Source organism: Ranitomeya variabilis, chromosome 2 (genome assembly GCF_051348905.1).
Source record: "Ranitomeya variabilis isolate aRanVar5 chromosome 2, aRanVar5.hap1, whole genome shotgun sequence".
NCBI lineage: Eukaryota > Metazoa > Chordata > Amphibia > Anura > Dendrobatidae > Ranitomeya > Ranitomeya variabilis.
In genome coordinates, this window is record NC_135233.1 from 221,713,175 (window position 1) to 221,739,730 (window position 26,556).

The 26,556-nt window shown below is 47.0% G+C and overlaps 2 protein-coding genes across 9 annotated transcripts in view; one reads left to right on the plus strand and one right to left on the minus strand.

The window, feature by feature from the left end:
* The window catches only part of LOC143804992 (uncharacterized), a 309,321-nt gene that overhangs the window by 182,848 nt on the left and 99,917 nt on the right, over nt 1–26,556 (plus strand). For 7 of the 8 annotated variants that reach the window (XM_077283692.1, XM_077283693.1, XM_077283691.1 and 4 more), the window contains one exon: nt 16,190–16,315. In XM_077283692.1, coding sequence (XP_077139807.1) covers nt 16,190–16,315 — 126 coding nt within the window. Of the gene's footprint in view, nt 1–16,189; nt 16,729–17,051; nt 17,634–26,556 lie in introns of those variants that run through there. The other variant, XR_013221144.1, reaches the window with a different exon arrangement.
* LOC143808926 (uncharacterized) lies at nt 19,672–24,313 on the minus strand. The gene is made up of 2 exons (XM_077292104.1): nt 23,806–24,313; nt 19,672–20,273 (listed from the first exon to the last, which is right to left on the minus strand). The coding sequence occupies exons 1-2, from the start codon at nt 24,296–24,298 to the stop codon at nt 19,672–19,674; spliced, it is 1,095 nt and encodes a 364-aa protein (XP_077148219.1). The 5' UTR covers nt 24,299–24,313.

Genomic DNA, 26,556 nt, shown 5'->3' on the forward strand with positions numbered 1-26,556 from the left:
TTTGTAATATTTCACCTATGAAAATGGTGAAATATTACAATCCAGCCATTGCTGATGCCACAGTATCATCGGCCATGGCTGGAAACCCTGATCTGCCACCCCCCCACCACCACAACCGATCGCCTCCCCAGTCCTCCTTTCTGCCCCGTACTGTGGTCCACTCCCCTCCGTCCTCCTGTCCTCTCCCCATCCTCCTGTCCACTCCCCCCGTGCTTCGATCCACCCCCCGTGCTCCGATTCCCCCCCCCCCCCCCGTGCTCCGATCTCCCCCCCCCATCATACTTCGAGCCTCGCTGTGTCCGTCCATCTTCTTCAAGGGCGCCGCCATATTCCAAAATGGCGGGCGCATGCGCAGTGCGCCTGCCGAATCGGCCGGCCGGCAGATTCGTTCCAGGTACATTTTGATCACTGTGATAAAACCTATCACAGTGATCAAAATAAAAAAAAATAGTAAATGAACCCCCCCCATTTATCACCCCCATAGGTAGGGACAATAATAAAGTAAAGAAAATATATATATATTTTTTCTTCCCCCACTAGGGTTAGGGTTAGGGCTTGGGTTAGGGCTTGGCTTAGGACTAGGGTTAGGGCTAGGGTTAGAATTAGGGTTAGAACTAGAGTTAGGGTTAGATTAGGCTATGTGTACACATGGTGCGGATTTGGCTGCGGATCCGCAGCGGATTGGCCGCTGCGGATTCGTAGCAGTTTTCCATCAGGTTTACAGTGCCATGTAAACCTATGGAAAACCAAATCCGCTGTGCCCATGGTGCGGAAAATACCACGCGGAAACGCTGTGTTGTATTTTCTGCAGCATGTCATTTCTTTGTGCGGATTCCGTTTTACACCTGTTCCTCAATAGGAATCCGCAGGTGAAGTCCGCACAAAAAACACTGGAAATCCGCTGTAAATCCGCAGGTAAAACACAGTGCCTTTTACCTGCAGATTTTTCAAAAATGGTGCGGAAAAATCTCACGCGAATCCGCAATGTGGGCACATAGCCTTAGGGTTAGGGTTGGAATTAGTTAGGGTTGGAATTAGGGCTAGGTTTGGAAATAGGGTTAAGATTAGGCTTGTGGTTATGGTTAGGGGTGTGTAGAGGTTAGGGTTGGGATTAGGGTTAGGGGTGTGTTGGGGTTAGGGTTGTGGTTAGGGGTGTGTTGGGGTTAGGGTTATATCTAGAGTTGGGATTAGGGTTTGGGGTGTATTGGGGTTAGTGTTGGAGTTAGAATTGAGGGGTTTCCACTGTTTAGACACATCAGGGGTCTCCAAACGCAACATGGCGCCACCATTGATTCCAGCCAATCTTGCGTTCAAAAAGTCAAATGGTGCTCCCTCCCTTCCGAGCCCCGACGTGCGCCCAAACAGTGGTTTACCCCCACATATGGGGTACTAGCATACTCAGGACAAACTGGGAAACAATTATTGGGGTCCAATTTCTCCTGTTACCGTTGTGAAAAAAAAAATTGCTTGCTAAAACAATTTTAGAGGAATGAAAAATTATTTTCTCTTCGCCACGACAGCACCCACTGAGAGAGGGGATCCGCCCCTAGGAACAGGAAACCCTACGGAGAGATAAAAGGGGCGGTCCCCCTCGCTCCCACAGTTTGGTTTCCTGTTCCTATGGGAATCCACGGAGAAGAGGATGCCTAGCCTAGATGCCGCTTGCGCAGTTTACCTGTGAGGACGGCAAGGGCTCCAGAGCTGGATGCAGCGTCGGGGGTCCTGGTGTCAGCTTCCCCCCTCTGCTGGCAGACGCCGTGAGGCCAGGACTGATAGGTGGCTGGCTCACAGGAACTCATCCGGGACGTCTGCGGGGAGCTAGCGCTGAGGTCTGGTGAGCGCTGCGCCGTCCTCGGCGAGCGCTTATGCGGCGTGGAGCCCCAGTATGTTCCCCCGGAAGTACAGCTGAAAACTTCCGGGGTGATGGAGGAGACGGCGCCTGCGCTGGTGCCGGTGACAGCGCGGGCGCATAGGATATGGCCGCGACCCGGAGGTGATTAGCACTTCCGGGTTCAACAGGAAGAAGATGGCGGCCCCCATGTGAAAAGGACGCCGGCAGTAACGCTCCGGCGTCCAATATGGATTTGGCACAGGACCCTGCGATGTCTTCCATTGAAGCCACCGCAACTACGCCTCGCAGCCATGCCAGCAGCAGCAGCCGCTCCAAGCGGAGTAGATCTTCTAAGAAGAACAAGCCTCAGCAGTCTCCTCCTCGTCAGCCGGTACCTTCACAGACAGCTTCACTGGGGTGAGTGTACATCTACCCTATTAAGCTGATTACTGTTCCCTCTCCTTCTATACACTCTAGGCAAAATGTACCGAAAAAACGAAACACAAACAGTGTGCGTTATGTCTTCAGCCCCTTCCGGATAGTTACAAAAAGAGTCCTTACGGGAGGAGGCCTCGATTAAATCAGAAGACATTAGAGTTATGATTAGGGAAGAATTACAAGCCCTGCATAGTTCGGAGAAAGAGATGCGTACTAAGGGGATAAGAGAATATGTTTCACCCATATCTGACCAGTCTTCCGAATTAGAGAATGCAGATTCGGATATTTCCCGAGAATATGTTTCCTTGGATGAGGATCAGGATACGTGCTTTCCCACTGATAGTATTGATAACCTGGTGAAATCCGTCTGTAACACCATGGGCATCGAGGATTCTAAGACCCCTAAAACACAGCAGGACATAATGTTCGCTGGGCTGTCTGAAAGGAAAAGACCCTCCTTTCCGGTGATAGCAGCAGTTAAAAATTTAATTAAAAAAGAGTGGGAAAGCCAGGGGCAAAGGGGATTACCACCATCTTCAAAGAGACGTTATCCTTTTAATGATGAGGAATTCTCAGCTTGGTCAAAAGCCCCAAAAGTAGACGCAGCAGTGGCATCCACATCCAAAAGATCCTTGCTACCTGTGGAGGATTCAGGTTCACTACAAGTTCCTCTGGACCGCAAAGCCGACTCTCTCCTTAAAAGAGCGTGGGAATCTTGTGCGGGAGCCCTAAGACCGGCTGTGTCAGCTACATGCACCGCTAGGTCCATGTTAGTCTGGCTAAGTGACTTGGAAGAAGGACTTAAAAACGGTCTCTCTCGGGACAAGTTGAGAGCCTCTATACCTTTGATTAGGGGCGCTACAGCCTTCCTGGCAGACTCATCTGCTTACTCAATACGTTTGGCAGCCAAGTCGGCAGGGCTGACTAATGCAGCACGTAGGGCCTTGTGGCTTAAGGGTTGGAAAGGTGATCCCCAAACAAAATCCAAATTGTGTGGCCTCCCATGTCAGGGTGAGTACCTATTTGGTACTAAACTGGACGAGATCCTAACTAAAGCAGGAGAGAGGAAAAAGGGCTTCCCTAATAATAATTACCTTCCATCCTATAGGAGAGCGTTCCGGAAGCCCGTGTTTAACAAAAGGAAGGATTTCAAGAACGAAGACCGCTGGGCCCCTAGAGACACCAGACAGAGAGGAGCATTCTTTGGGAAGCGCCCTGTCAAAACTGAAGAAAAACCCCGCTAGAACAGATCTACCTGTGGCAGGTAGATTGTCTTCCTTCTCAGATCAATGGCAGAAAATAACATCAAGCGTTTGGGCAAATAGTCTCATCACCTTTGGCCTAAAACTAAAATTTTCCCGAGTCCCTCCGGACTCATTTCTATTGACTTCTTTAAAAACCCAGTTACAACAGGAGGCTTTGGAGCAGGAGGTAATGAATCTTCTAGCCAAAAGAGTTTTGGTGGAAGTTCCATTTCTTCAGCAAAAAAAGGGATTCTATTCCCCTCTATTTTTAATCCCAAAGCCAGATGGATCATTCAGAACCATTTTGAACCTTAAAAAATTGAACACCTTCTTAGACAATCAAACCTTTAAAATGGAATCTATCCGGTCCACCATAAAACTGTTATCTCCCCATTGCTTTATGACGGTACTTGACCTGAAAGATGCGTATTACCATCTACCAATTTTTATAGATCATCAACAATATCTCCGCGTGGCGATTGTGTTGAATGGATGTATACGACATTTTCAGTATACAGCGATGCCCTTTGGACTATCAATAGCTCCAAGGGTATTCACTAAATTAATGTCGGAAGTAATGTCATTCTTAAGGGTCAGAGATACCCTCATAATTCCGTACCTTGATGATCTTTTAGTAGTAGGGAGTTCCCCTTCACAATGTCACCAACGATTATGTGATATGGTTTCGTCCCTGCAAAGGTTAGGATGGTTGATAAATTGGGAAAAGTCTAGACTTTTTCTAACTACTCGACAAACATTCTTGGGGATTATAATAGACTCTATAAGCCAAAGATGTTTCCTACCAGAATCCAAGCAATTGACAATAAGAAATAAGGTACAGTCGGTGATAGATAAACCTCTAATATCTTTAAGAGAAGGCATGTCCCTCCTTGGCTCCTTCACGTCGTGTATCCCAGCAGTACCATGGGCTCAATTTCATTCAAGGCGTTTACAATATGCAATTTTACATGAGGAAATAAAATTACAAGGTCGTTTAGATGGTAAAATTTCCCTTTCTGAATACGTAATTAAATCTCTATCCTGGTGGCTAGAACCAGATCACTTGGTTAGTGGGGTCCCCTGGGTAGTTAAACCCTCAAACACAATATTCACGGATGCCAGTCCTAGTGGTTGGGGAGCACATTTGAGAGATCAGGTAGTCCAAGGTCTATGGTCGGTTACGGAGTCAGACGACTCATCTAATATGAGAGAGCTGAAAGCTATCTATCACGCTCTATGTGAATTCCTTCCGCAGCTACACGGAACACATACAAGGATTCTGTCAGACAACATGACATCAGTAGCTTATATCAATCATCAAGGAGGAACAAGATCAGGAACACTCATGTCTATAACCGAAAGCATCCTAGCTATAGCCGAAGAACATCTACTGTCTCTATCAGCACTACATGTCAGAGGAGTGGACAATTCAAAAGCGGACTTCCTCAGTCGTCATACCCTCCACCAAGGGGAGTGGGTTCTAAATCGTCAAATCTTCAAAATGATAACCATGAAATGGGGTATACCCAAGATATATCTCTTCGCTACAAGAAACAACAGGCAATTAAAAAAGTTTGCTTCAATGTTCCAATCCGACAAACCGGATTTTCTCGACGCCCTCCAGGTGCCATGGACATTTCAAAAAGCGTATGCCTTTCCTCCTCTGATACTTCTACCAACAGTGATCAGGAAGATAAGGGAGGACGAAGCCAATATAATCCTGATTGCCCCATTTTGGCCAAAGAGACCATGGTTTTCCCTGCTCAGGGCCATGTCGATCTCAGATCCATGGATTCTTCCAGAGGATCAGGATCTTCTCTTCCAGAGACCCTTCAACCACCCTCATGTGAAGGGTCTACGGTTGACAGCCTGGAATTTGAGAGGCAATTGTTAAAACTAAGGGGTTTCTCTGATCAAGTGATTAATACTTTATTATTAAGTAGGAAAAGATCCACTACTTCCATATATGTGAGAATATGGAGAAAGTTTCTAAGTCTTTATCCATTGACCTTGTCAAAAGAAATTCCTATTTTTTCCATTTTAGAATTTCTCCAGAAAGGACGTGACTTGGGTCTCTCAGTTAATACCTTAAAAGTACAAGTCTCTGCTCTAGGGGCATTGTATAGTCACAATGTAGCGGGTGATAGGTGGATAGCCAGATTTATTTCAGCCTGCCAGAGGTCAGAACCAGTTCAGACTCCCCGCATACCTCCTTGGGACGTTAATTTAGTCCTTGAAGCCTTGACAGGTCACCCATTTGAGCCACTACACTCAGCTCACATTAAACACGTTACACTCAAGACTGCTCTTCTTGTTGCGTTAGTGTCGGCAAGAAGGGTAAGTGACATACAGGCATTATCAGTAGATCCTCCTTTTCTGTCGATATTTCCAGATAGAATTGTCCTGAAAACAGACCCTTCCTACCTACCTAAGATGTGTACTAAATTTCATAGATCTCAAGAAATTCTTCTTCCTACTTTCTATAATAACCCTACAAATCAGGAAGAGGAGAAGTACCATACTTTAGATGTAAAAAGGGCTGTAATGACTTACTTAGACAGGACTATTGCCTGGAGGAAGAGCAGGGCTCTCTTTGTTTCCTTTCAGGGTCAAAGAAAAGGAGCTGGTGACACAAAAGCCACATTATCTCGATGGATTCGGGAGGCGATATACCTTGCCTATTCGTCTAAAGGGGAGAATCCACCTGAGGCTGTGAAGGCACATTCCACCCGGGCGATAGCTTCATCCTGGGCGGAACGAGCAGAAGTTCCAATAGAACTCATATGTAAGGCCGCAACCTGGTCTTCTCCTGTTACCTTCTATAATCACTATAGATTAGATCTATCTGCTTCCACTGATTTGTGTTTCGGTAGATCAGTTCTTAACACAATAATCCCCCCCAAATAACTATCTCTGAAAGTCTCTCAGTGGGTGCTGTCGTGGCGAAGAGAAAACACCGGATTACGTACCGGTAATGCTCTTTTATAGAGCCACGACAGCACCCCTTCACTTCCCTCCCATATATATATATATTAACTTGCATATGAGCACTGTTAAGGGTGATTGGTTCTTGTAGATATATGTAATTAAGTTAAGATAAATGATGATATAGAATTATCTACTAAAACTGGTGGGCGGTTCCTCGCAATCTCTGTAGCCCGAACTGTGGGAGCGAGGGGGACCGCCCCTTTTATCTCTCGGTAGGGTTTCCTGTTCCTTGGGGCGGATCCCCTCTCTCAGTGGGTGCTGTCGTGGCTCTATAAAAGAGCATTACCGGTACGTAATCCGGTGTTTTTTATTTTCACGGCTCTGCGTTATAAACTTCTGTGAAGCACTTGGGGGTTCAAAGTGCTCACCACACATCTAGATAAGTTCCTTGGGGGGGTCTAGTTTCCAAAATGGGGTCACTTGTGGGGGGTTTCTACTGTTTAGGCACATCAGGGGCTCTGCAAACGTTACATGATGCCCGCAGACCATTCCATCAAAGTCTGCATTCCAAAACTTCACTACTTCCCTTCCTAGCCCCGACTTGTGCCCAAACAGTGGTTCCCCCCACATATGGGGTATCAGCGTACTCGGGGAAAACTGGACAACAACTTTTCGGGTCCAATTTCTCCTGTTACTCTTGTGAAAATAAAAAAATTGCGGGCTAAAAAATAATTTTTGAGGAAAGAAAAATGATTTTTTATTTTCACGGCTCTGCGTTATAAACTTCTGTGAAGCACTTGGGGGTTCAAAGTGCTCACCGCACATCTAGATTAGTTCCATGGGAGGTCTAGTTTCCAAAATGGGGTCACATGTGGGGGAGCTCCAATGTTTAGGCACACAGGGGCTCTCCAAACGCGACATGGTGTCTGCTAACGATTGGAGCTAATTTTTTATTCAAAAGTCAAATGGCGCTCCTTCCCTTCCGAGCCTTGCCGTGTGCACAAACAGTGGTTTTTGACCACATATGAGGTATCGGTGTACTCAGGAGAAATTGCCCAACACATTTTATGATCCATTTTATCCTGTTGCCTATGTGAAAATGAAAAAATTGAGGCTAAAAGAATTTTTTTGTGAAAAAAAAAGTACTTTTTCATTGTTACGGATCAATTTGTGAAGCACCTGGGGGTTCAAAGTGCTCACTATGCAACTAGATAAGTTCCGTGGGGGGGTCTTGTTTCCAAAATGGGGTCACTTGTGGGGGAGCTCCAATGTTTAGGCACACAGGGGCTCTCCAAACGCGACAATGGTGTCCGCTAAAGATTGGAACCAATTTTTCATTGAAATAGTCAAATGGCGCTCCTTCCCTTCCGAGCCCTGTTGTGCGCACAAACAGTGGTTCCCCTCCACATGTGGGGTATCGGCGTACTCAGGACAAATTGTACAATAACTTTTGGGGTCCAGTTTCTCTTTTTACCCTTGGGAAAATAAAAAATTGTTGCTAAAAGATCATTTTTGTGACTTTAAAGTTAAATGTTCATTTTTTCCTTCCATGTTGCTTCTGCTGTTGTGAAGCACTTGAAGGGTTAATAAACTTCTTGAATGTGGTTTTGAGTACCTTGAGGGGTGTAGTTTTTAGAATGGTGTCACTTTTGGGTATTTTCAGCCATATAGATCCCTCAAACTGACTTCAAATGTGAGGTGGTCCCTAAAAAAATGGTTTTGTAAATTTCGTTGTAAAAATGAGAAATCGCTGGTCAAATTTTAACCCTTATAACTTCCTAGCAAAAAAAAATTTTGTTTCCAAAATTGTGCTGATGTAAAGTAGACATGTGGGTAATGTTATTTATTAACTATTTTGTGTCACATAACTCTCTTGTTTATAACTCTCGTTTCATAACTCTCGTTTAACAGAATAAAAATTAAAAATTTGAAAATTGCGACATTTTCAAAATTTTAGCCAAATTTCCATTTTTTTCACAAATAAACGCAAAAATTATTGACCTAAATTTACCACTAACATGAAGCCCAATATGTCACGAAAAAACAGTCTCAGAACTTCTAGGATCCGTTGAAGCGTTCCTGAGTTATTACCTCATAAAGGGACACTGGTCAGAATTGCAAAAAACGGCCAGGTCTTTAAGGTCAAAATAGGCTGGGTCATGAAGGGGTTAAAGATGGGTCATCAATAATAAATGAAAAAAAATAAGTTGTGACCAAACTCTTTTTTTGTCAGACATTTAGGTCACAATTCTTAATTTTCATTTTATTTAACTCATTCATCTAAATAGTGGAATGAACAAAGAGCTAGCACTCGACTGTAGGTGGAAGTTGGCGGTGCAAGTGAACGGAGTCCCAAGACCCCAAGAGTTCCAAGATAATCAAATCTCTGCACTCATCATAGTTCAAGTCAAATTTGCTGAAGTGAATATTTTTATTGAAGGTGAAAACGAAGAAATAAGGCAACAGAAAATTAACGTTTCGGCCACTCGGTGGCCTTGATCACAAATGATGCCTTATTAGGTAATTCGTATAACGTCTTAAGATAATAGAGTAGAAAATTCAAAATAAAGGTGGCCCAGATTTCTCCCTGGAAGGGGCTATAAATTCAATTGTGACTGTCCAGGACAGAGTATCAATGGTCTTGAGTAATCTGTTGGATGGTGGATTGACTTAGTAGTCTTAAGCCCATATCCTATAATCCTGAGGGACCCAGGGGCCGAGGAGACCGTTTGCATTGCCGCCTCCACCGCCAGGACATGTGCTGTGTCGGCGCTTCCCACAGGACCAGCCAAACGGTCTCCTCGGCCCCGGACTGCGCACACACTGCGCCACCAATCCATTCTTCAATAAGCAGATCCACCTTACACTGAGGGTTCAAACCTAGTGTGGAGAACATTACTTCCACTACCCACCCCTGGGTCCCTCAGGACTATAGGATATGGGCTTAAGATAGCCCCTTCTATCACTACCAGGGAGAAATCTGTGCCACCTTTATTTTGAATTTTCTACTCTATTATCTTAAGACGTTATACGAATTACCTAATAAGGCATCATTTGTGATCAAGGCCACCGAGTGGCCGAAACGTTAATTTTCTGTTGCCTTATTTCTTCGTTTTCACCTTCAATAAAAATATTCACTTCAGCAAATTTGACTTGAACTATGATGAGTGCAGTGATTTGATTCTCATTCATCTAAATAGGCACACAGTGTTTAATGAAGTGGCGCAAATAAAAGGTGCTCATTTTTTTTCGCTCTTTTGCTTTGTTTTCCAAATTTTTTGAGTTTAAAGATTATTAAAAAGTTGCAAACAGGGCGTGGCTATGTAGCCAAAGAAGAAGGAAGCATCGTAGGAGAGCTCCGTATATCCTGAGCTGATTCTGCCATATATACTGAGCGTGACCGAGCGGTACTAACCAAAATTGGAACCCCATACATCGGAGAGTCTTGTGGATCTCCTGGGAGACCGCTGTGGAGATCCGTGGAACCGGGAGCTGAGGGAACCGAAGTAAACAGGAGACCCCCACGTGCAGCGGCGGCCATCTTCAGGGCGCGCGCCAGGGAACACAGGACGCGGCGCTGCTTTCTGCTGGAGCCAGGCCCCTATCATCTTGGAAGCGGCGGTGGCCAACCGCGCTGGTGAGAGCAGCGGGGTGCCTGCACGCAGGAGCGGGGAAGACATACGGGACGCAGCGCTGCTCTCTGCTGGAGCCGGGTCCCTTTTCATCTTGGAGTGGCGGTGGTGGATGGTGCTGGTGAGTGCAGCGGGGTGCCTGCACGCAAGAGTTGTGAGGACTGACACAAGCGGCGGTACGTGCCTGGGGCAGCGGCCATCAACTTAGCGCACACCCTGACAGATAGGGAAGTTGCGCTTCTAATCTTATCAGCGGCGCTGGACGAGTGAGCGTGTGCCTGAAGAAGTAGGGGTGGTGCAGCGTGTGCCCTGAGAAAGTGGGACCTGCCCCCCCCCTGTCGGGTGGACACCTTCCCTGCTAACGCCATAACATTACAGGGATTAACCCCTTTCTTGCTGCTCCCCTTATGGTAACTGTGAGATGCACGGCTTGTGTGTTACAGCGACTATCTCTATATATCTGATACCTTAAGCTACCTGCCCAGCGGGCTCTTGTCTTATAACTTTTGGGTTTAATAATACGGGACTCGAAATCGGAATACAGCTTATCCATAATTACCTCTGAGATCACTTTGTGAGATCCCCTTGTGTGTACCCACCATGCAGCACGCTAGAAGAGCAGCGGCTGCTGAAAAATTAAAAAAATATGCCAAGGACGATTCTCATGATAATGTGCGCAATCTTAGAAATAATCCTGCACCATCTCAGCGTAAAGGTCGCCCCTCTGATGGTAACGAGGAGGGAGGAGAAGATGAACTGACTCTTAAACAGGCATCAGAGCAGTTGATGCAGGCTATCTCCCTCACTAGATCATCTCTTACGGAGAAAATAGAAGATGTGAATACTGAGGTGGGCCGCCTGCGACATGACATGCAAGCTATGAGAGGGTGCATTTTGGAGGTTGAAACGAGGGTGTCTCATATAGAAGACACTATCACCCCTATGGAAGCTAAACTGACTAAAGCTGCTGGATCCGTAAATGTTTGGAAGCAAAAGGCAGACGATTTGGAAAATAGACTGCGCCGCAATAATATCCGAATTATAGGTCTCCCGGAGCGGTCGGAGGGTCAGCAGCCCGAGCAATTTCTGGAGGAATGGCTTAACTCTTCACTGGGAGATGGATTCTCCTCGACATTTTCGGTGGAGAGGGTCCATAGGGTCCCGACGAGACCTCTTCCTCCTGGAGCTCCACCACGACCTTTTCCTGGCACGTCTCCTTAATTGTAGAGACAGGGATGCCATCCTTCGCTTGGCGCGACAGAAGGGCCTCATTAAATTCGATAATGCTACCATATCGATTTTTCCAGATTTTTCCATGGAACTTCAAAAGCAGCGGGCACGATTTATGGATGTCAAGAAACAACTTAGAGATAAGAACATCGTCTACTCCATGCTCTATCCAGCCCGGCTCCGTATCGTCCATAAGGGCTCCTCCTTATTCTTCACAGACCCAGCGGAGGCGACCGAGTGGCTACGGTCTCGCGGGGGGCCGAATGTGGAAGACTCCTAACCTGGGTTCCCTGACTAACGGCAACATAAATAGAGCTTTCTGTCCGGGTGCGGAAAATGTCAACAATACCGGACACTGAATCCAGTGAGGGTATCCCCTTTTCAATCTGACTGTGGGAGTATGGAAATATACTCCCCTACTGTTCAAGTTTTGTTTAGTTTGGTTTTATGTACTAGTTTTGGTTGTTTACTAAATGTGGTTGCCGCTAATACTCTTTGCTCTGTGTGATGCCGCTGAACTGCACCCGGACAATAATGATATGCATTAATTCTCCCTTTAAAAGTAAACATGGGGGCTGAAATTATATGTATGACCTGGAACATACGAGGTATTAAAACCCCTCGAAAGAAAATGAAGGTATTTTCGCAGATAAAAAGATATCACCCTCATGTCGTAGCACTAATAGAGACACATTTAACAAGGGACACGGCTCGATGTATGCAAAAACCATGGGTACAATGGTCCCTACATGCTTTTCACACTAGCCATTCAAGAGGGGTCTCTCTGCTGATACACAAGGAGGTCAGATGGGAGGCCAAGGAGGCGAGACGTGATCCAGAGGGTCGTTTCGTCTTTGTGCATGCATTCATAAACTCACGAGAGTACAGTATGTGTTGCTGTGTATCTATAACCCCCCCTCCTGCTAACATGTCAATCCTCCGTATGGCTCTGGGCTTCTCCTTAAAATATCCGGAAGCCAATGTTATTTGTATGGGAGACTTTAATTTAGTTATGAATCAATCCATGGATAGATTGAGATTAGACGACGCAGCATCAGGGGAAGCTTTACCTCAACCCCCCTCTCAATTGGCACTGTTTATGGATGGTAGCGGGTGGCTAGATTTATGGAGAATAAGTCATCCAGAGGTTAAGGGGTACACCTGCCACTCATCTACTAGGCAGTCTCTATCTCGAATAGACTATATATTTGGGTCGGGTGGTTTGGCATTACGGGTGGATAGCATTGAACATGGTAATCAGGGGATCTCAGACCATAGCCCAATTATTCTTAAACTTAAATATGGGCAATCCGATAACAATAATAGATCCTGGAAATTGAATCCCTTTTGGTTAAAATTAATAGACTCTAGTGATAGGACGGTCGATCAGTTGAATGGTTTTATTCTAACACACTCGGAACTCCAAAACCTTGGTTTATTGTGGGATACCCTGAAGGCATACTTGAGAGGATGCTTATCTTCTACCATTTCCTATATCAAGAGGGTGACGGCGAGGGAGGACGAGGAGATAGAGCAAAGATTAAAAGACTCGGAGGCCACTTATATAGCTAATCAGTCCAGCAGTAATAGAATTGAGTGGCTTACTTCCCAGAGACTATATACCCAACATGCAGACGCTAAGTCAAAACGCAAATTATTTTTCACTCGTCAGTCCTATTTGAGCTGGGGAATCAGGCCAGCACACTCCTGGCCTTCTTGGTGCGCCAGCACAGCGCCTCCAACACAATATTGCAGATCCGGGTGTCCGATGGCTCATTGGTGTCCTCTACTGATGGAATACTTCAGGGCTTTTATGATTATTATACTTCGCTGTACAAGTCTAGTAGTGGTTTTGATCTTGATGAATGCTTGGATTATTTATCAGATATAACATTCCCCTCTCTAAGCCCATCCCAACGAGCCCTTATGGAGGCTGAATTTACCCTGGAAGAGGTAGAACATGCTATAGTAGATATGGCTACTGGGAGGGCCCAGGGACCTGATGGGTTTCCCATTGAATTTTATAGGAAATACCGTGATAAATTAGCACCTATATTACTGAAGGTACTCAAGGGAATATGGGAGGGGGAATCTGTGCCCGAAACGTTTTATGATGCTAATATTATCGTGCTCAGGAAGGAAGGGAAGGATCCTCTGGATTGTGGATCATATAGACCAATTTCTTTGGTGAATGTGGACTATAAAATTTTTACTAAAATTCTAGCTACTAGATTGAATACGTTCATATTAGATCTCATACACCCGGATCAAACCAGTTTTATGCCCGGGAAAAATACTTCTATTAATATCAGACGGGTGCAATCGGTCATTCAATATAGTTCACTAGAACCGGATAACAAGTGGGCATTGCCTTCGCTGGACGCAGCCAAGGCTTTTGACTCCCTTGAGTGGTCCTTTTTAATTGCATGTCTGCGGAAATATGGGTTTGGGAATAAATTTCTGAGAGGGATAGGTACATTATATGCGAAGCCTGGGGCACGTATGGTGGTGAACGGCTCTATGTCTGCACCATTTTCTTTGCATAGGGGAACTCGCCAGGGATGCCCTCTCTTTCCAGATTTATTTGCCTTGGCAATAGAGGCCTTGGCAATACAGATGAGGTCCTCTGTAGACATTAAAGGGATACATATTGCTGATCGAGTGGACATTATTGGTCTTTATGCTGATGATATGGTGGTGTTTATGGACCAAACGGAAGATACATTACCAAAAGTAATAACGATGATTGATAAATTTAGTAAATTTTCTGGTCTCTATATAAATTGGGATAAGTCTGCTCTGATGCCTCTCTCCCATACCCCAATGTCATGCCTTGAAACCCTCTCGCTGCTGCCCATTGTCTCCAATTTTAAATATCTGGGAATACATATGTCCCAGCGCAGTCACCTAGATTTGCATCTCAATATATATCCACTACTGGACGTGGTTAAATCTAAATTTGCTACCTGGGACAAGCTCCCGCTGTCTGTGGCTGGTCGTATCAACCTGATCAAAATGATATTGCTCCCAAAATTGAGCTACTGTTTTCAGCACAGTGCCGTTTTAATACCTAAATCTTTCTTTGCAACCCTAAACTCCCTTACTACATCTTTCATATGGGGGAAGGCTAGGCCGAAACTTAAATTATCCACCCTGCAGAGACCCAAGCAGGGGGGTGGGGCGGCCTTGCCGGACTTCTATTTATATTACCTTGCTGGACCGGCTAAAATGATAAATAAGTGGATGCCCGGGAAATCTGTTCCTAACTCTGAAAGCCATATACTGCATTCAGCTAAAATTGATTGCCCGCTGGGTTTTTTGGAGATGGAGAAAATTGCTGTTCCTCGTTTGCTACCTTTGCTCCTGTTGGCACGATCAATATGGAGGCAAATTAAAAAAGTAACAAAATTTGTCGACACAGCAGCCGAAATGCCGCTGTGGAATAATGGTTATTTTCCGGGATTATTAGGCCACCCGTCTACTGAATTTTGGATATCGTATGGTGTCCTCACAGTGAGTAATATACATAACCAGGGGATTTTTGTTTCCTTTGAACAATTACAAAATACTCATAACATACCGAAGTCTCAATTTTTCCGCTACTTACAATTAAGATCAGCTTTCCAATCACATGTACGGAATATGGGTACAGGTCGAGCTATTTCAACTCTACCGGTAATAGGAATTCTTAATTCGCAGGGTCCTCAGGGACTTATTTCCTCTTTATATACCTATCTGTTATCCATAGGCGAAGGATCTACCATAGATTCAATTAAGGGAAAATGGGGGAGGCTTCTTCCAGATACACTGGGAGAAGAATGGGATGAAATCTTGGAATCTCCAACTAAGGTCTCCCCATCAATCAATAATAGGATGACCCAACTGTACATCATATATCAATCCTATTTGACCCCGACTCGTCTTTTTAAAATGGGCCGTCTTCATTCATCAGACTGCTTGAGGTGTCACTCCAGTGATGCAGATTTTATCCATATGATATGGAAATGTCCTGTTGTTTTTCAATATTGGAGAGAGGTGACGATACTATTGACATCCTTGGTGTCGATCCCTGTCCCACTTGAGCCACTGGTATGTTTGTTTGGAGTATGGGAGGCGGAGGCCTGGGATCACCACATGGGAATTTTTCTGAGGGAGTCACTGTTTATGGCGCGAAAGGTGTTGGCACTACGATGGATGGGAGGTTCTTGTCCATCTCTTAGAGCATGGGTTGACTTAGTGAACTCAATTATTCCATACGAGCGAACGTTGTATCAAAATAGAGGTTGTCCAGCCAAATTTGAGAAGATATGGGGAAGATGGAACTCCTCCTGCCATACTGTTTAGGTCAAAATAACTCAGTATATACATAAGAAATGGGTGTACGATTATGCAGACACTATTTACTCACAGGGCGGAATCTATTTAGAACTCTCCTGCAGGCGGCACTATGTTAGTTTTAGAGGTTTTATTAGAAGTTAATGTAGTTAAGGTTCAAAATAAGACATTAATGATCAACATGCACAGTTTATTATCTTTATAATATTTTAGACATGGCTATGTATGGTAATTTTCTGTAATTAATGGATAATGATGAATACAAGCAAATGTGTGCATGATTTATCCTGCAATCAATAAACGAATTTAAAAAAAAAAAAAGTTGCAAACAATCAATTAGGCTAAAACATCCTGTGTGCCACGATCATAATGCTGAAGAAAAAAAGACAAAAGAGAATAAATTTAACTTTTTATTTTTAGAATTAATAGGGCACAAATTGAAAAGTCATAAATGGAAGCATAATACTCGAGAGAAAAAGATGCAAAAGCAACAGTGAATTGGCCCCTCAATTCTAATTACATGATCTGGTTGTCTCTGCCGTCATTTCTAGGGAGAAGACCGGCTTCAGCTTTTGAGCAAAAATTACAACTTCTTACGAGAAGAAGCACCTGAGATTATGAAAGAGCTGCACGTCTTGCAGCAGGACCTAAAAAGCCTTCCTTCCCACCACAGTAAGGTGAGCACTGGTGTATTATCTCAATAATTAAGTCAGGTTATTCACTCAGGTTTAATTATTGTCTTAAAAATGGAAAACTTTTTACTCAGTCTTAATGGTTAATGATGTGCAAAAGATAGGAGTAAATGGTCATCAATTTGAATGTCAGCTTTTAAGAAGTGTCAATAGAGGGGGCTAGAGAGCAGTGTGTGCCCTTCATCAGTCCACAGTATGGGTGTGGTTGTATACTTGGTGCTTTCTCAAGTATCATCTGAAAAAAACTATGATAAAAACATTAGTAAATTACAAATGTCCTCTTCAGCATGAACCAAATATTAATTTTTCACCAATCCCTAGAATGCTAGAATGACTATAGAAAAGTTTTAGCAACTAGAGATCTTTATTTATTAGTCCCACATAAAATATGTATTAAGGCTAGGTTCCCATTGCGTTAGGGCAATCCGTTTAGCGCTAAGCGCTAGCGGATTGCGCTAACGCAATGTCTCTTTCGGGGTCGCGTTAAACGTCCCCACTTGCGCAGGTCCCCTATCTGCCAGAGCGGGGAACGGACCTCGGGCACGCCGCGGACGCTGCAAGCAGCGTCCGGGGCGCGCTACAAAAGCCGAAAATGACACGAGCTAGCAATGCGCTTTAACATTGCCGGCAATGGGAGCGCTAACGGACGCGGTGCACGGCGTTAATTTCGCCGTGCAACGCTGACCGTTAGCGCTCACACTAAAACGCAATGGGAACCTAGCCTTAACATCCAGTCGTATCCCTGCAGTCTGGCTGCTGTCACATACTTTCCGTCATTTGTCTTTTGCTTTGTGCTAACATGCATTTGGTGACTTAGCCAAAAGTAGGGGACAGATAGGAGGGAGCGAGACTCCTGGATTACACTACACAGACTTTGTTTGCTGATTGTTACCATAGAGATACATAGTCAGTATAGAAGCTGTAGGACACTTTTATTAAAGACTTATTGCAAAGTTGCTTCAGTTTTCATTTTTGGGGTATTTTATTTGTATGTATAGCCTTTTAGACAGACGCAAAAAAAAATAAAAAATTTATCAAGATTCCCTTATAGTCCTAATTTATGCCACAATAATCATGTTGAATTTGATGACTTATTTACTTATACCTCCTTCCTACTAAGCTACACCCAATTTTCAGAAAGTTACTGGATCCGATTGAGACTCGAGAGTAAACTCCAAAAGTTACTATATTTTTGCGTGACCACAAGAAATGCAAAGACTTTTTAGACATTACAAACTGTTTTACATCAGGATTCTGGCAAAACTGTTTTATGAAATGGGGCCATAGTAAAAACAAAAAACAACTTCCTTCTCACCCCCCCAATGGCACTTGACACATGTATTATCATTGCTGTCTTATACATCCGATGTGCACCCCCAGTAGTGGTCATGTGTTTGTGTGTAAACCTGATTTGTTTCATATCACATTTGGCATTTCACTGATCTGCGATGCTTATGTGTGTGTTACCTTATTCCTCCTTATAAATGCTATCCCCTCCCTTTTCTTCTTACCTTCTCCTTGTGCAGACAGGTTTCTGACATTTTTGAGGAGTAAGATCCATGCTTTGGAAAGATGCCAAATGTTTTAATATAGTTTATCATGTTATTATAATAAGGACAAATGCACAAGCGTGTCTCCCAGTCAATAAAAGCAGAAAACCGTTTGTGAGCTCAGATCTCTTCTTTTCGGCTGCAAGCATTGGAAAATGTTTATCATAGGATTGATACTTAACCATTTCTTTGCTAGCATCATGACCTTGGCAAGGTTGACTACCCGTGACTTCCCCCACCTTCTTGAATAACCACACCACATCAGTAATTTGGATAATAACGGCCACAGCAGCCAATTTATTATTGATATTAATAAAAACGGACCCTTGGTGCGGCCCTCGAAGCTAACCCGCTCCTGGTCTGGTGATTATTCCGTCGGCACTGCCTCTTCCCTCTCAGCCTTACTTCCAGCTGCGTTTTTACCCAAGCTCAGAAGCATCCTGAGTTGAGGGAAGAGGTTGCCTCCATCCGTTAACCTGTACCCGACTTCCATCGTCGGGTACCCACCCATCGGTACCGCGCACCCGACCTCCAACATCAGGGTGGCCCTCCGGGTCCCCCGATAGCGTGACCCCGACCTACCTCGTCGGGTATCACGCAAGTATCACCAGACCACGAACTAAGTAACTATCCATGGCAGTGGGTGGGGGGTCCCGCAGTGCAAGAATCCCCCCTCTACCGTACTTTTTTGCCAGCTTCGAGGACCCACCAACGCTCAAATCATCATCCGATGATGTAACAGAACCTCGCGCTCACAAAGAGCTATCCGCCACCAGTCAGGAGAGGAAAAAACCCCTGTGGGGGAAACCTCCAGGGAACCATGGTGATGGACTGCCCTTCCCCTGGGCTTAAAGGTAACTGCCAAATAAGTAATTCTTGTATCAGTCTCGCTCTTGTCCGCGTCCGAATGGTTCATCTGGCTACTGCGACCCGGTCTTCCTTCTTTTCGTCAGGGATGGGTGGGTGGGGCTTGATGTCCGGCCGTCCAGAGAGGGAAAGAGGGCTACGGCTCCTCCCTGCATCCTTTTTATCCCCCCGTGCCCCCCCCCCCTCTCCCTCTGTCCTAGGTCACTTCCCCTATGTCACTTCCCCTATGTCACTTCCCCTTTAACTAGTCCCCTAATACTTCCTCCCCCCCGGCTTACCCCCTTGCCGTCCCCCTGCCTTCTCCCAATCCCCCATTCATACGTCACTTGCAACCTGCCCGGTCATGGCCCCCTCCTTACGGACCCTCCGTGCCTTATCCGGGGGTTACTTGACCTTGGCAAGGTTGACTACCCGTGACTTCCCCCACCTTCTTGAATAACCACACCACATCAGTAATTTGGATAATAACGGCCACAGCAGCCAATTTATTATTGATATTAATAAAAACGGACCCTTGGTGCGGCCCTCGAAGCTAACCCGCTCCTGGTCTGGTGATTATTCCGTCGGCACTGCCTCTTCCCTCTCAGCCTTACTTCCAGCTGCGTTTTTACCCAAGCTCAGAAGCATCCTGAGTTGAGGGAAGAGGTTGCCTCCATCCGTTAACCTGTACCCGACTTCCATCGTCGGGTACCCACCCATCGGTACCGCGCACCCGACCTCCAACATCAGGGTGGCCCTCCGGGTCCCCCGATAGCGTGACCCCGACCTACCTCGTCGGGTATCACGCAAGTATCACCAGACCACGAACTAAGTAACTATCCATGGCAGTGGGTGGGGGGTCCCGCAGTGCAAGAATCCCCCCTCTACCGTACTTTTTTGCCAGCTTCGAGGACCCACCAACGCCACACCGAGAGCCCTTGACCTTCAATTGCTCGAGACCCCACCAACCAACCCTGCTGCGGCCTTCCGCATCCCCCCAAGCAAGCCTTCAATCCACAAGTCAGTTCCCGCGGTGTTCAAATGTACCCCGTCCCCTAGCCAGTAATCTCCCTCTGTAGAGTCCAAGCCTGCATGACGTATCGTCACCCCTCCGTTCCGTGACACGAACTTAGATACCTCCTTGTTCACTGTTATCCGGGCTTTGTTAATTTTTTTCACTGACCGTGCCCCTCGCCAGTTTTTTCTAGGTACCATGTCTGACCACACCAGCCTCAAGTTTGGAAATGCTAATCCCAGCTGTCTTATATCCGTTCTAATTTTTGCACTCAGCCCTTTTCCCGAGATAGCCCCCAAGTCGTTCCCCCCTGCGTGTAAAACTAATATATCTGGGACCCCATAGAGGTTTACCGCCCTGAAAAACTCGTGCAGTACCCGGCCCCATGTTAAACCCCGGTATCCCAACCACCTAATCACCGCCCCATTCCTTGCCATACCTAACTGTCTCCCGCCCGTCCGTCTGTCAGCCCGCTGTGCTCCCCAGTAAACGTATGAATGTCCTAGAATCCAAATCACGATCGGGACTTGTCCTGTAACAAACAGAAAGAAATCAGTGTGATGCGTTAATTCCGGGGGGGATCGCTGCCTCATATCCTTGAGGTCGTACGTAAGACCTGTACCGCCGCGACTCCCACCGGCCAATTCGCTTTACTGTTTCCGGGCTCAGCCCCCCCACCGCGGCCTCCGTTGCCGCCCCGATCCGGAAGGAATGGCCTGTGTATCTCCCAGGGTTCCCACCTGCCCTTACCATACATGTCCGGAATACTTTAATGAATTGATACCTGGACAAATATGACCCATCCTCGTGACATAGCAGCGGTCCGTCCTGCTTAGGCCTGGCTGCCGAGAATATCCCGAAACACTTACATGGACACATCATAGAACCGCTTACTCTTCCCAATAACACCCTTTTTCCTTTTCCCCTTTGGTCAGTCTTTGACCTCCTAATCCAAAATTCCAATCCCCTTTTTGTCTTTATCACGTCTTCGGCTAGAATGCCTCCTGCTATGGCCTTGCCTGGCGCTACCAGCTCCCCTATCCTCATTGCTCCAAAGAATGCGAGTGAAAAGGCCAACCTAAACAAGCCAACCTCAAATTGTGTCCTGCACACCCCTTCCAACTGCTCTCCTAATACTTCTAACATGCCGAAAGACACGGGCCGCCTGTTGTCTTTTTTAACCTTTCCCTTCCGGTAACCTTTTAAGGCCTGTCTGACTAAGAAACTCTTTGTCAAATCGGTTCTGTTCCTAAGTTTAAACCCAAATGCTAATCCTGCAATTAGTTGACTCATTTTTGCCGCCGACCAACTATCATCTGCGGCCTGCCTAATCCCCATCAATAACACCCCAATCTGCTCCTCTTCCGACATGTCCTCGTCCCCCCGGCCTAGCCATTGTTCCCACTGGCCCCACGACCGTCCGTACGCCGCCCACGTTCTACTTGTTACGGATGCCTTGATCAGCGGTTCAGCCGCCCAGATGCCACGTTCCATAATCCGGGAGGGCAGGGTAGGCCCTCTTCTTCCGCTTCGGGGGCCAACGCCCGAAACCGCTGCCACTGAAAACGAGAAAGCGCATCAGCGACAGAGTTAAATTCTCCCGGGACATGAGATGCTGTCACATGAGCATTGATAACTAAGCATTCCAACACCAGCTGCCTCAACACTCTAATAACTGGCGGCGAAGACGCGGTGATGTTATTTATGGCCATGACCACTCCCATGTTATCGCACTTAAACCTAACTTTCCGGTTCCTCAGCCGATGCCCCCATAGTGTTACCGCCACCAGGATTGGGAAAATTTCCAGTAGTGCAATGTTTTTTATCAGCCCTGAACGCACCCACTCCTCTGGCCATGCTGCCGCGCACCACTGCCCCTGACAGTAAGCTCCAAAACCATGACTGCCCGCTGCGTCCGTGTACAATTCAATATCCGAATTACAACATCCCCCATCCATAACCAGGGACAGCCCGTTGTACTTTTCTAAGAATGTGTCCCAAACCGCCAGATCTGCTTTGTTATCTGCTGTCAATCGCACATAATGCTGCGGTGATTTTACGCCGGCCGTTGTCGCCGCCAATCTCCTCGTGAATATCCTGCCCATCGGCATGACTCGACATGCGAAATTCAAACTCCCCAGCAAGGACTGTACCTCCCGCAGCTTCAGCTTTTTAGCTCTCCTAGCCCTGCCTATTTCCAATTTCAGGGCTGCCACCTTCTCTCCCGGGAGACGACACTCCCACTTTACTGTGTCGATCATGATCCCCAGAAAGGAGATACATGACGTCGGGCCGACAGTTTTTTCGGGAGCCAATGGTATCCCGAACTCTTTAGCCACCCCTTGCAGATTTTTTAACATGGTATCGCACACCCCTGATTGTGCAGGACCTACGCACCAAAAATCATCAAGGTAGTGGATCAATGATCCCAATCCCGTGATATCCTTCACTACCCATTCCAGGAATGTGCTAAAGGCTTCGAACAACGAACATGACAACGAGCATCCCATAGGTAAACACCTGTCTATGAAATACTCTCCCTCCCAATAGCACCCGAGCAACCGCTGACTGTCCGGGTGAACCGGCAATAACCGAAAGGCAGACTCCACATCCGTTTTCGCCATCAGCGCCCCCTTTCCGCATTTTCTTACCCATTCTAATGCCAGGTCAAATGATGCGTATAGCACCGCACACAAATCCGGATCGATGCCGTCATTGACGGACTTACCACGGGGATATGACAGGTGATGTATCATTCGGAACTTGTTCGGCTCCTTCTTTGGTACAATGCCCAATGGAGAAACCACCAAGCCCGATATGGGTGGGAAACTAAACGGACCCGCCATTCGGCCCATCAGCACCTCCTTCTCAAGTTTCTGTTTGACAACAGTGGGGTGCTGATAGGCCGAACTGAGATTCTTCAGCTTCCCCGGCATTTGGCACGCCGGGGAAGGGATAGAAAATCCCTCCTTGAAGCCTTTGATCAACAAATCCGCTTTTTTCCTGTCCGGGTACCTACTTAGATAAGGGAGCATCGCGTGCAGCTTGACTGGTGTTTGCCCCTTGACCATGACCGGCTCCTCCCACCTTCCCACTGTACTTCCTCTGACACCTATTGACCCCGTGCGACGATCCGCCACAATAGGAACATATGTGCCTAAATTTACAGCCTGTTCCGAATTTGCACTGACCCTCATTGAATTGCCAACAAAGCCCCTGTTTCTGATTCCCACCACGGCCTGGAAAACTCCCCCTTGCCGGGCTTCCTGCGCTATATCCTGCATGGCCGGCGCCACCGGCCCCTCCCTGAAAGGGCATCCAATGTCTTTGATTCTGCGACATAACGTCCAACCACAGGCCAATATCTTTTTGATCCCATCTCATCGATGGTCGCATCGCCTTGCGCTGACGAAATTGTTCGTCATACCGCAGCCAAGCTTGTCCCCCATATGACTTGTAAGCCTCCCCAATGGCGTTCATGTAGCAAAACAACTGCGAGCAGTTTTCTGGCGCCTTTTCCCCAATGACGCTACCCAATATCGTAAAGGCATGCCACCAATTTGTGAACGTGTGTGCCACCGTAATTGTTCGCTCTTCTTCCTTCCTCCCTCCTTCCCTTCCTACCTTTGTGCTCCCCCTCTCTACCGGCAAAAGCGAGAAGATGTCCACATACTCGTCCCTCCATATTCTTTCCCTCATCTCTTTCTTAAGGTGGTTACCTAAGTTACCCGTAAAACAAAAATATATATCCCCCCGAGCCGTGTCGTCCAGCTGCCCATTCTCCCCATCCCCCGGTCCAGCCGACTCATGGGCCCTGATTATGTCTCCCCCACCCCCAGCAAGCAAGTATGGGCTCGTCCAGGCTGATAGATGCCCCGGCCCGCGTCCCTCAAATCGATCCATCCTGTCTGCCAAGCTCGTTATCATTGCCCTCATTTCCTTAGCGGTGGCCTCCAAGGACCCTAAAATAGGAGCCACACTATTCCCTTGCGATCCCTGGCTCCCCCCGCCCGCTTGCAATGTGCCTGCATATGTATCTGTAGAAAGCATGTGTTCATAATTACCAGGCCGCGCGGGAGTCATCCTCCCCCCGGCCGCTGTGCTCCGGGAATCCTCCTCGCCGCCGCTGTCCGCATCCCGGAATGAGGGCCCTCTTGTTCCTTGCGACCATCGTCCATCCTCAGCGTGCTCGTCTCCCGTCTCTTCTTGGCTCCCGTGGCTATACTGTGAGATGGCCCTCCTATCACTAGTTCTATTTGCCTGCCTGGCTCTGCCCTGGGTGTCTTGCTGGTGGCTCTGGCCCTGCAAACCGCTGCGGGTCCCTGGCTGTCTGGGGGTACTCACGGCCATGGGCCGTCGCCTTCTGCTACCGCCTGGCCCCTGCTCCCTCGAAGGGCTCCTTGCCCTGCGCTGTTGCCCTCTTACCGGCAACTCCATGGACAGCCTTTCGGGGGGTCTAGTCCTGCGTGTTGGCCTCCTCCCCCCTTCTTCCCCCACAGGCATCTGGCTGGACGACCCCGGTATCTGCGTATTTTCCACAGGCGCCTCGCTGGGCATCCCGCTTCCCGGGGGCCTTTGAGAAGGACCCCGGAAACAAGATGGCGCCGCCCATGTGTTCTGGCTCTCTTGCATGGCCGCGGGGAGAATGCTCACACACCCGGCCGCCTCGGCTGCTGGGGTTGCCCCCGGAACCCTCCCCGGTGATCCCAGCCCCTGTCCCTGCTGCTGGGCTGCCGTGGGTCCCGCGGTCTCCCTCCACCGCCCCTCCGTCTGCTCAGCTTCTCCTGTTCCTTGCCTTTCCTGATCAGCGGAGCGTGCAGCATCCGTCGCCCGGGGCCTGCTTCTCCTGCGGCTACTACTGGTGGAACCCCCTGCCCTCCTCCTGCGGGATCCTGAGCTGCCCTCACTCCTGCGCCCCGGACCTGCCCCCCCAGCCGGCACCGAGGATTCCCTGTTAATACCACCACCGCCCACCCCCAGGATACCTTCTGCAATGCTTTCTAACCATCCTGGGGGGTGAGCGCTGGCAGCCGCCTGGAGCCTGGAGACGACGTCCATGCCAGGTAAGGTGTGCTTGTGAGATGGGAGAGCCCGGTGCGGGGCGGGAGCTGCTTGATGTCCGGCCGTCCAGAGAGGGAAAGAGGGCTACGGCTCCTCCCTGCATCCTTTTTATCCCCCCGTGCCCCCCCCCTCTCCCTCTGTCCTAGGTCACTTCCCCTATGTCACTTCCCCTATGTCACTTCCCCTTTAATTAGTCCCCTAATACTTCCTCCCCCCCGGCTTACCCCCTTGCCGTCCCCCTGCCTTCTCCCAATCCCCCAATCATACGTCACTTGCAACCTGCCCGGTCATGGCCCCCTCCTTACGGACCCTCCGTGCCTTATCCGGGGGTTACTTTATGAGGAAAGGACTATTTAGGCTCACACTTAGGCCACGTTCACACGTTCAGTTATTGGTTTGTATTGTACATTAGTTTTTGTAAGCCAAAATCAGAAGTGGAACAATCACAGAAAAAGTATAATAGAAACACGTCACCACTTCTGTATTTATCACCCACTCCTGGTTTTGGCTGACAAATACTGATGTAAAATACTGACCAAATTGTGAACATGTGAACGTGGCCCTACTTTATATAACTAACCCAGTATTAGCATGAATGCCAGAAAACGGCACACTTGTAGTCCTGATTTCTGCCATTCTTCACAGTGTTGGTCAGGAGATATATGTTCACTTTTCTGCCAAGATGCACCTTAACTTTAGTATAAGGCCATGTTCCCACTTAGTGTACATACTGCATTTTTTTCTGATGCCTTACTTTGCTTTGTTTTTTTTTTGCATTTGCTTTAATGGATCATTGTGCTTTGATTGTGACGTTTATGAATTCTCTGGTTCTGGATATTCAATCTACCGTATATACTCGAGTATAAGCCGACCCCCCTAATTTTGCCACAAAAAACTGAGAAAACTTAATGACTCGAGTATAAGCCTAGGGTGGAAAATGCAGCAGCTAAATTTCAAAAATAAAAATAGTTACCAATAAAAGTAAAATTAATTGAGACATCAGTAGTTTGTGTTTTTGAATATCCATATTGAATCAGGAGCCCCATATAATGCTCCATACAGTTCATGATGGACCCCATAAGATGCTCCATATTAAAATATGGCCCATATAATGCTGCACAAATGTTGATTATGACCCCATAAGATGCTCCATAGACACATTTGCCCCGTATAATGCTCCACATGGCCCCATAAGATGCTCCATAGAGATATTTTCCCCATATAATGCTGCACATGGCCCCATAAGATGTTCCATAGAGATGTTTGCCCCATATAATGCTGCACATGGCCCCATACAGATATTTGCCCCATATAATGCTGCACATGGCCCCATACAGATATTTGCCCCATATAATGCTGCACATAGCCCCATAAGATGCTCCATACAGATATTTGCCCCATATAATGCTGCACATGGCCCCATACAGATATTTGCCCCATATAATGCTGCACATGGCCCCATACAGATATTTGCCCCATATAATGCTGGACATGGCCCCATAAGATGCTCCATACAGATATTTGCCCCATATAATGCTGCACATGGGCCCCATACAGATATTTGCCCCATATAATGCTGCACATGGCCCCATAAGATGCTCCATAGAGATATTTGCCTCATATAATGCTGCACATATCCCCATACAGATATTTGCCCCATATAATGCTGCACATAGCCCCATAAGATGCTCCATAGAAATATTTGCCCCCATATAACGCTGCACATAGCCCCATAAGATGCTCCATAGAGATAT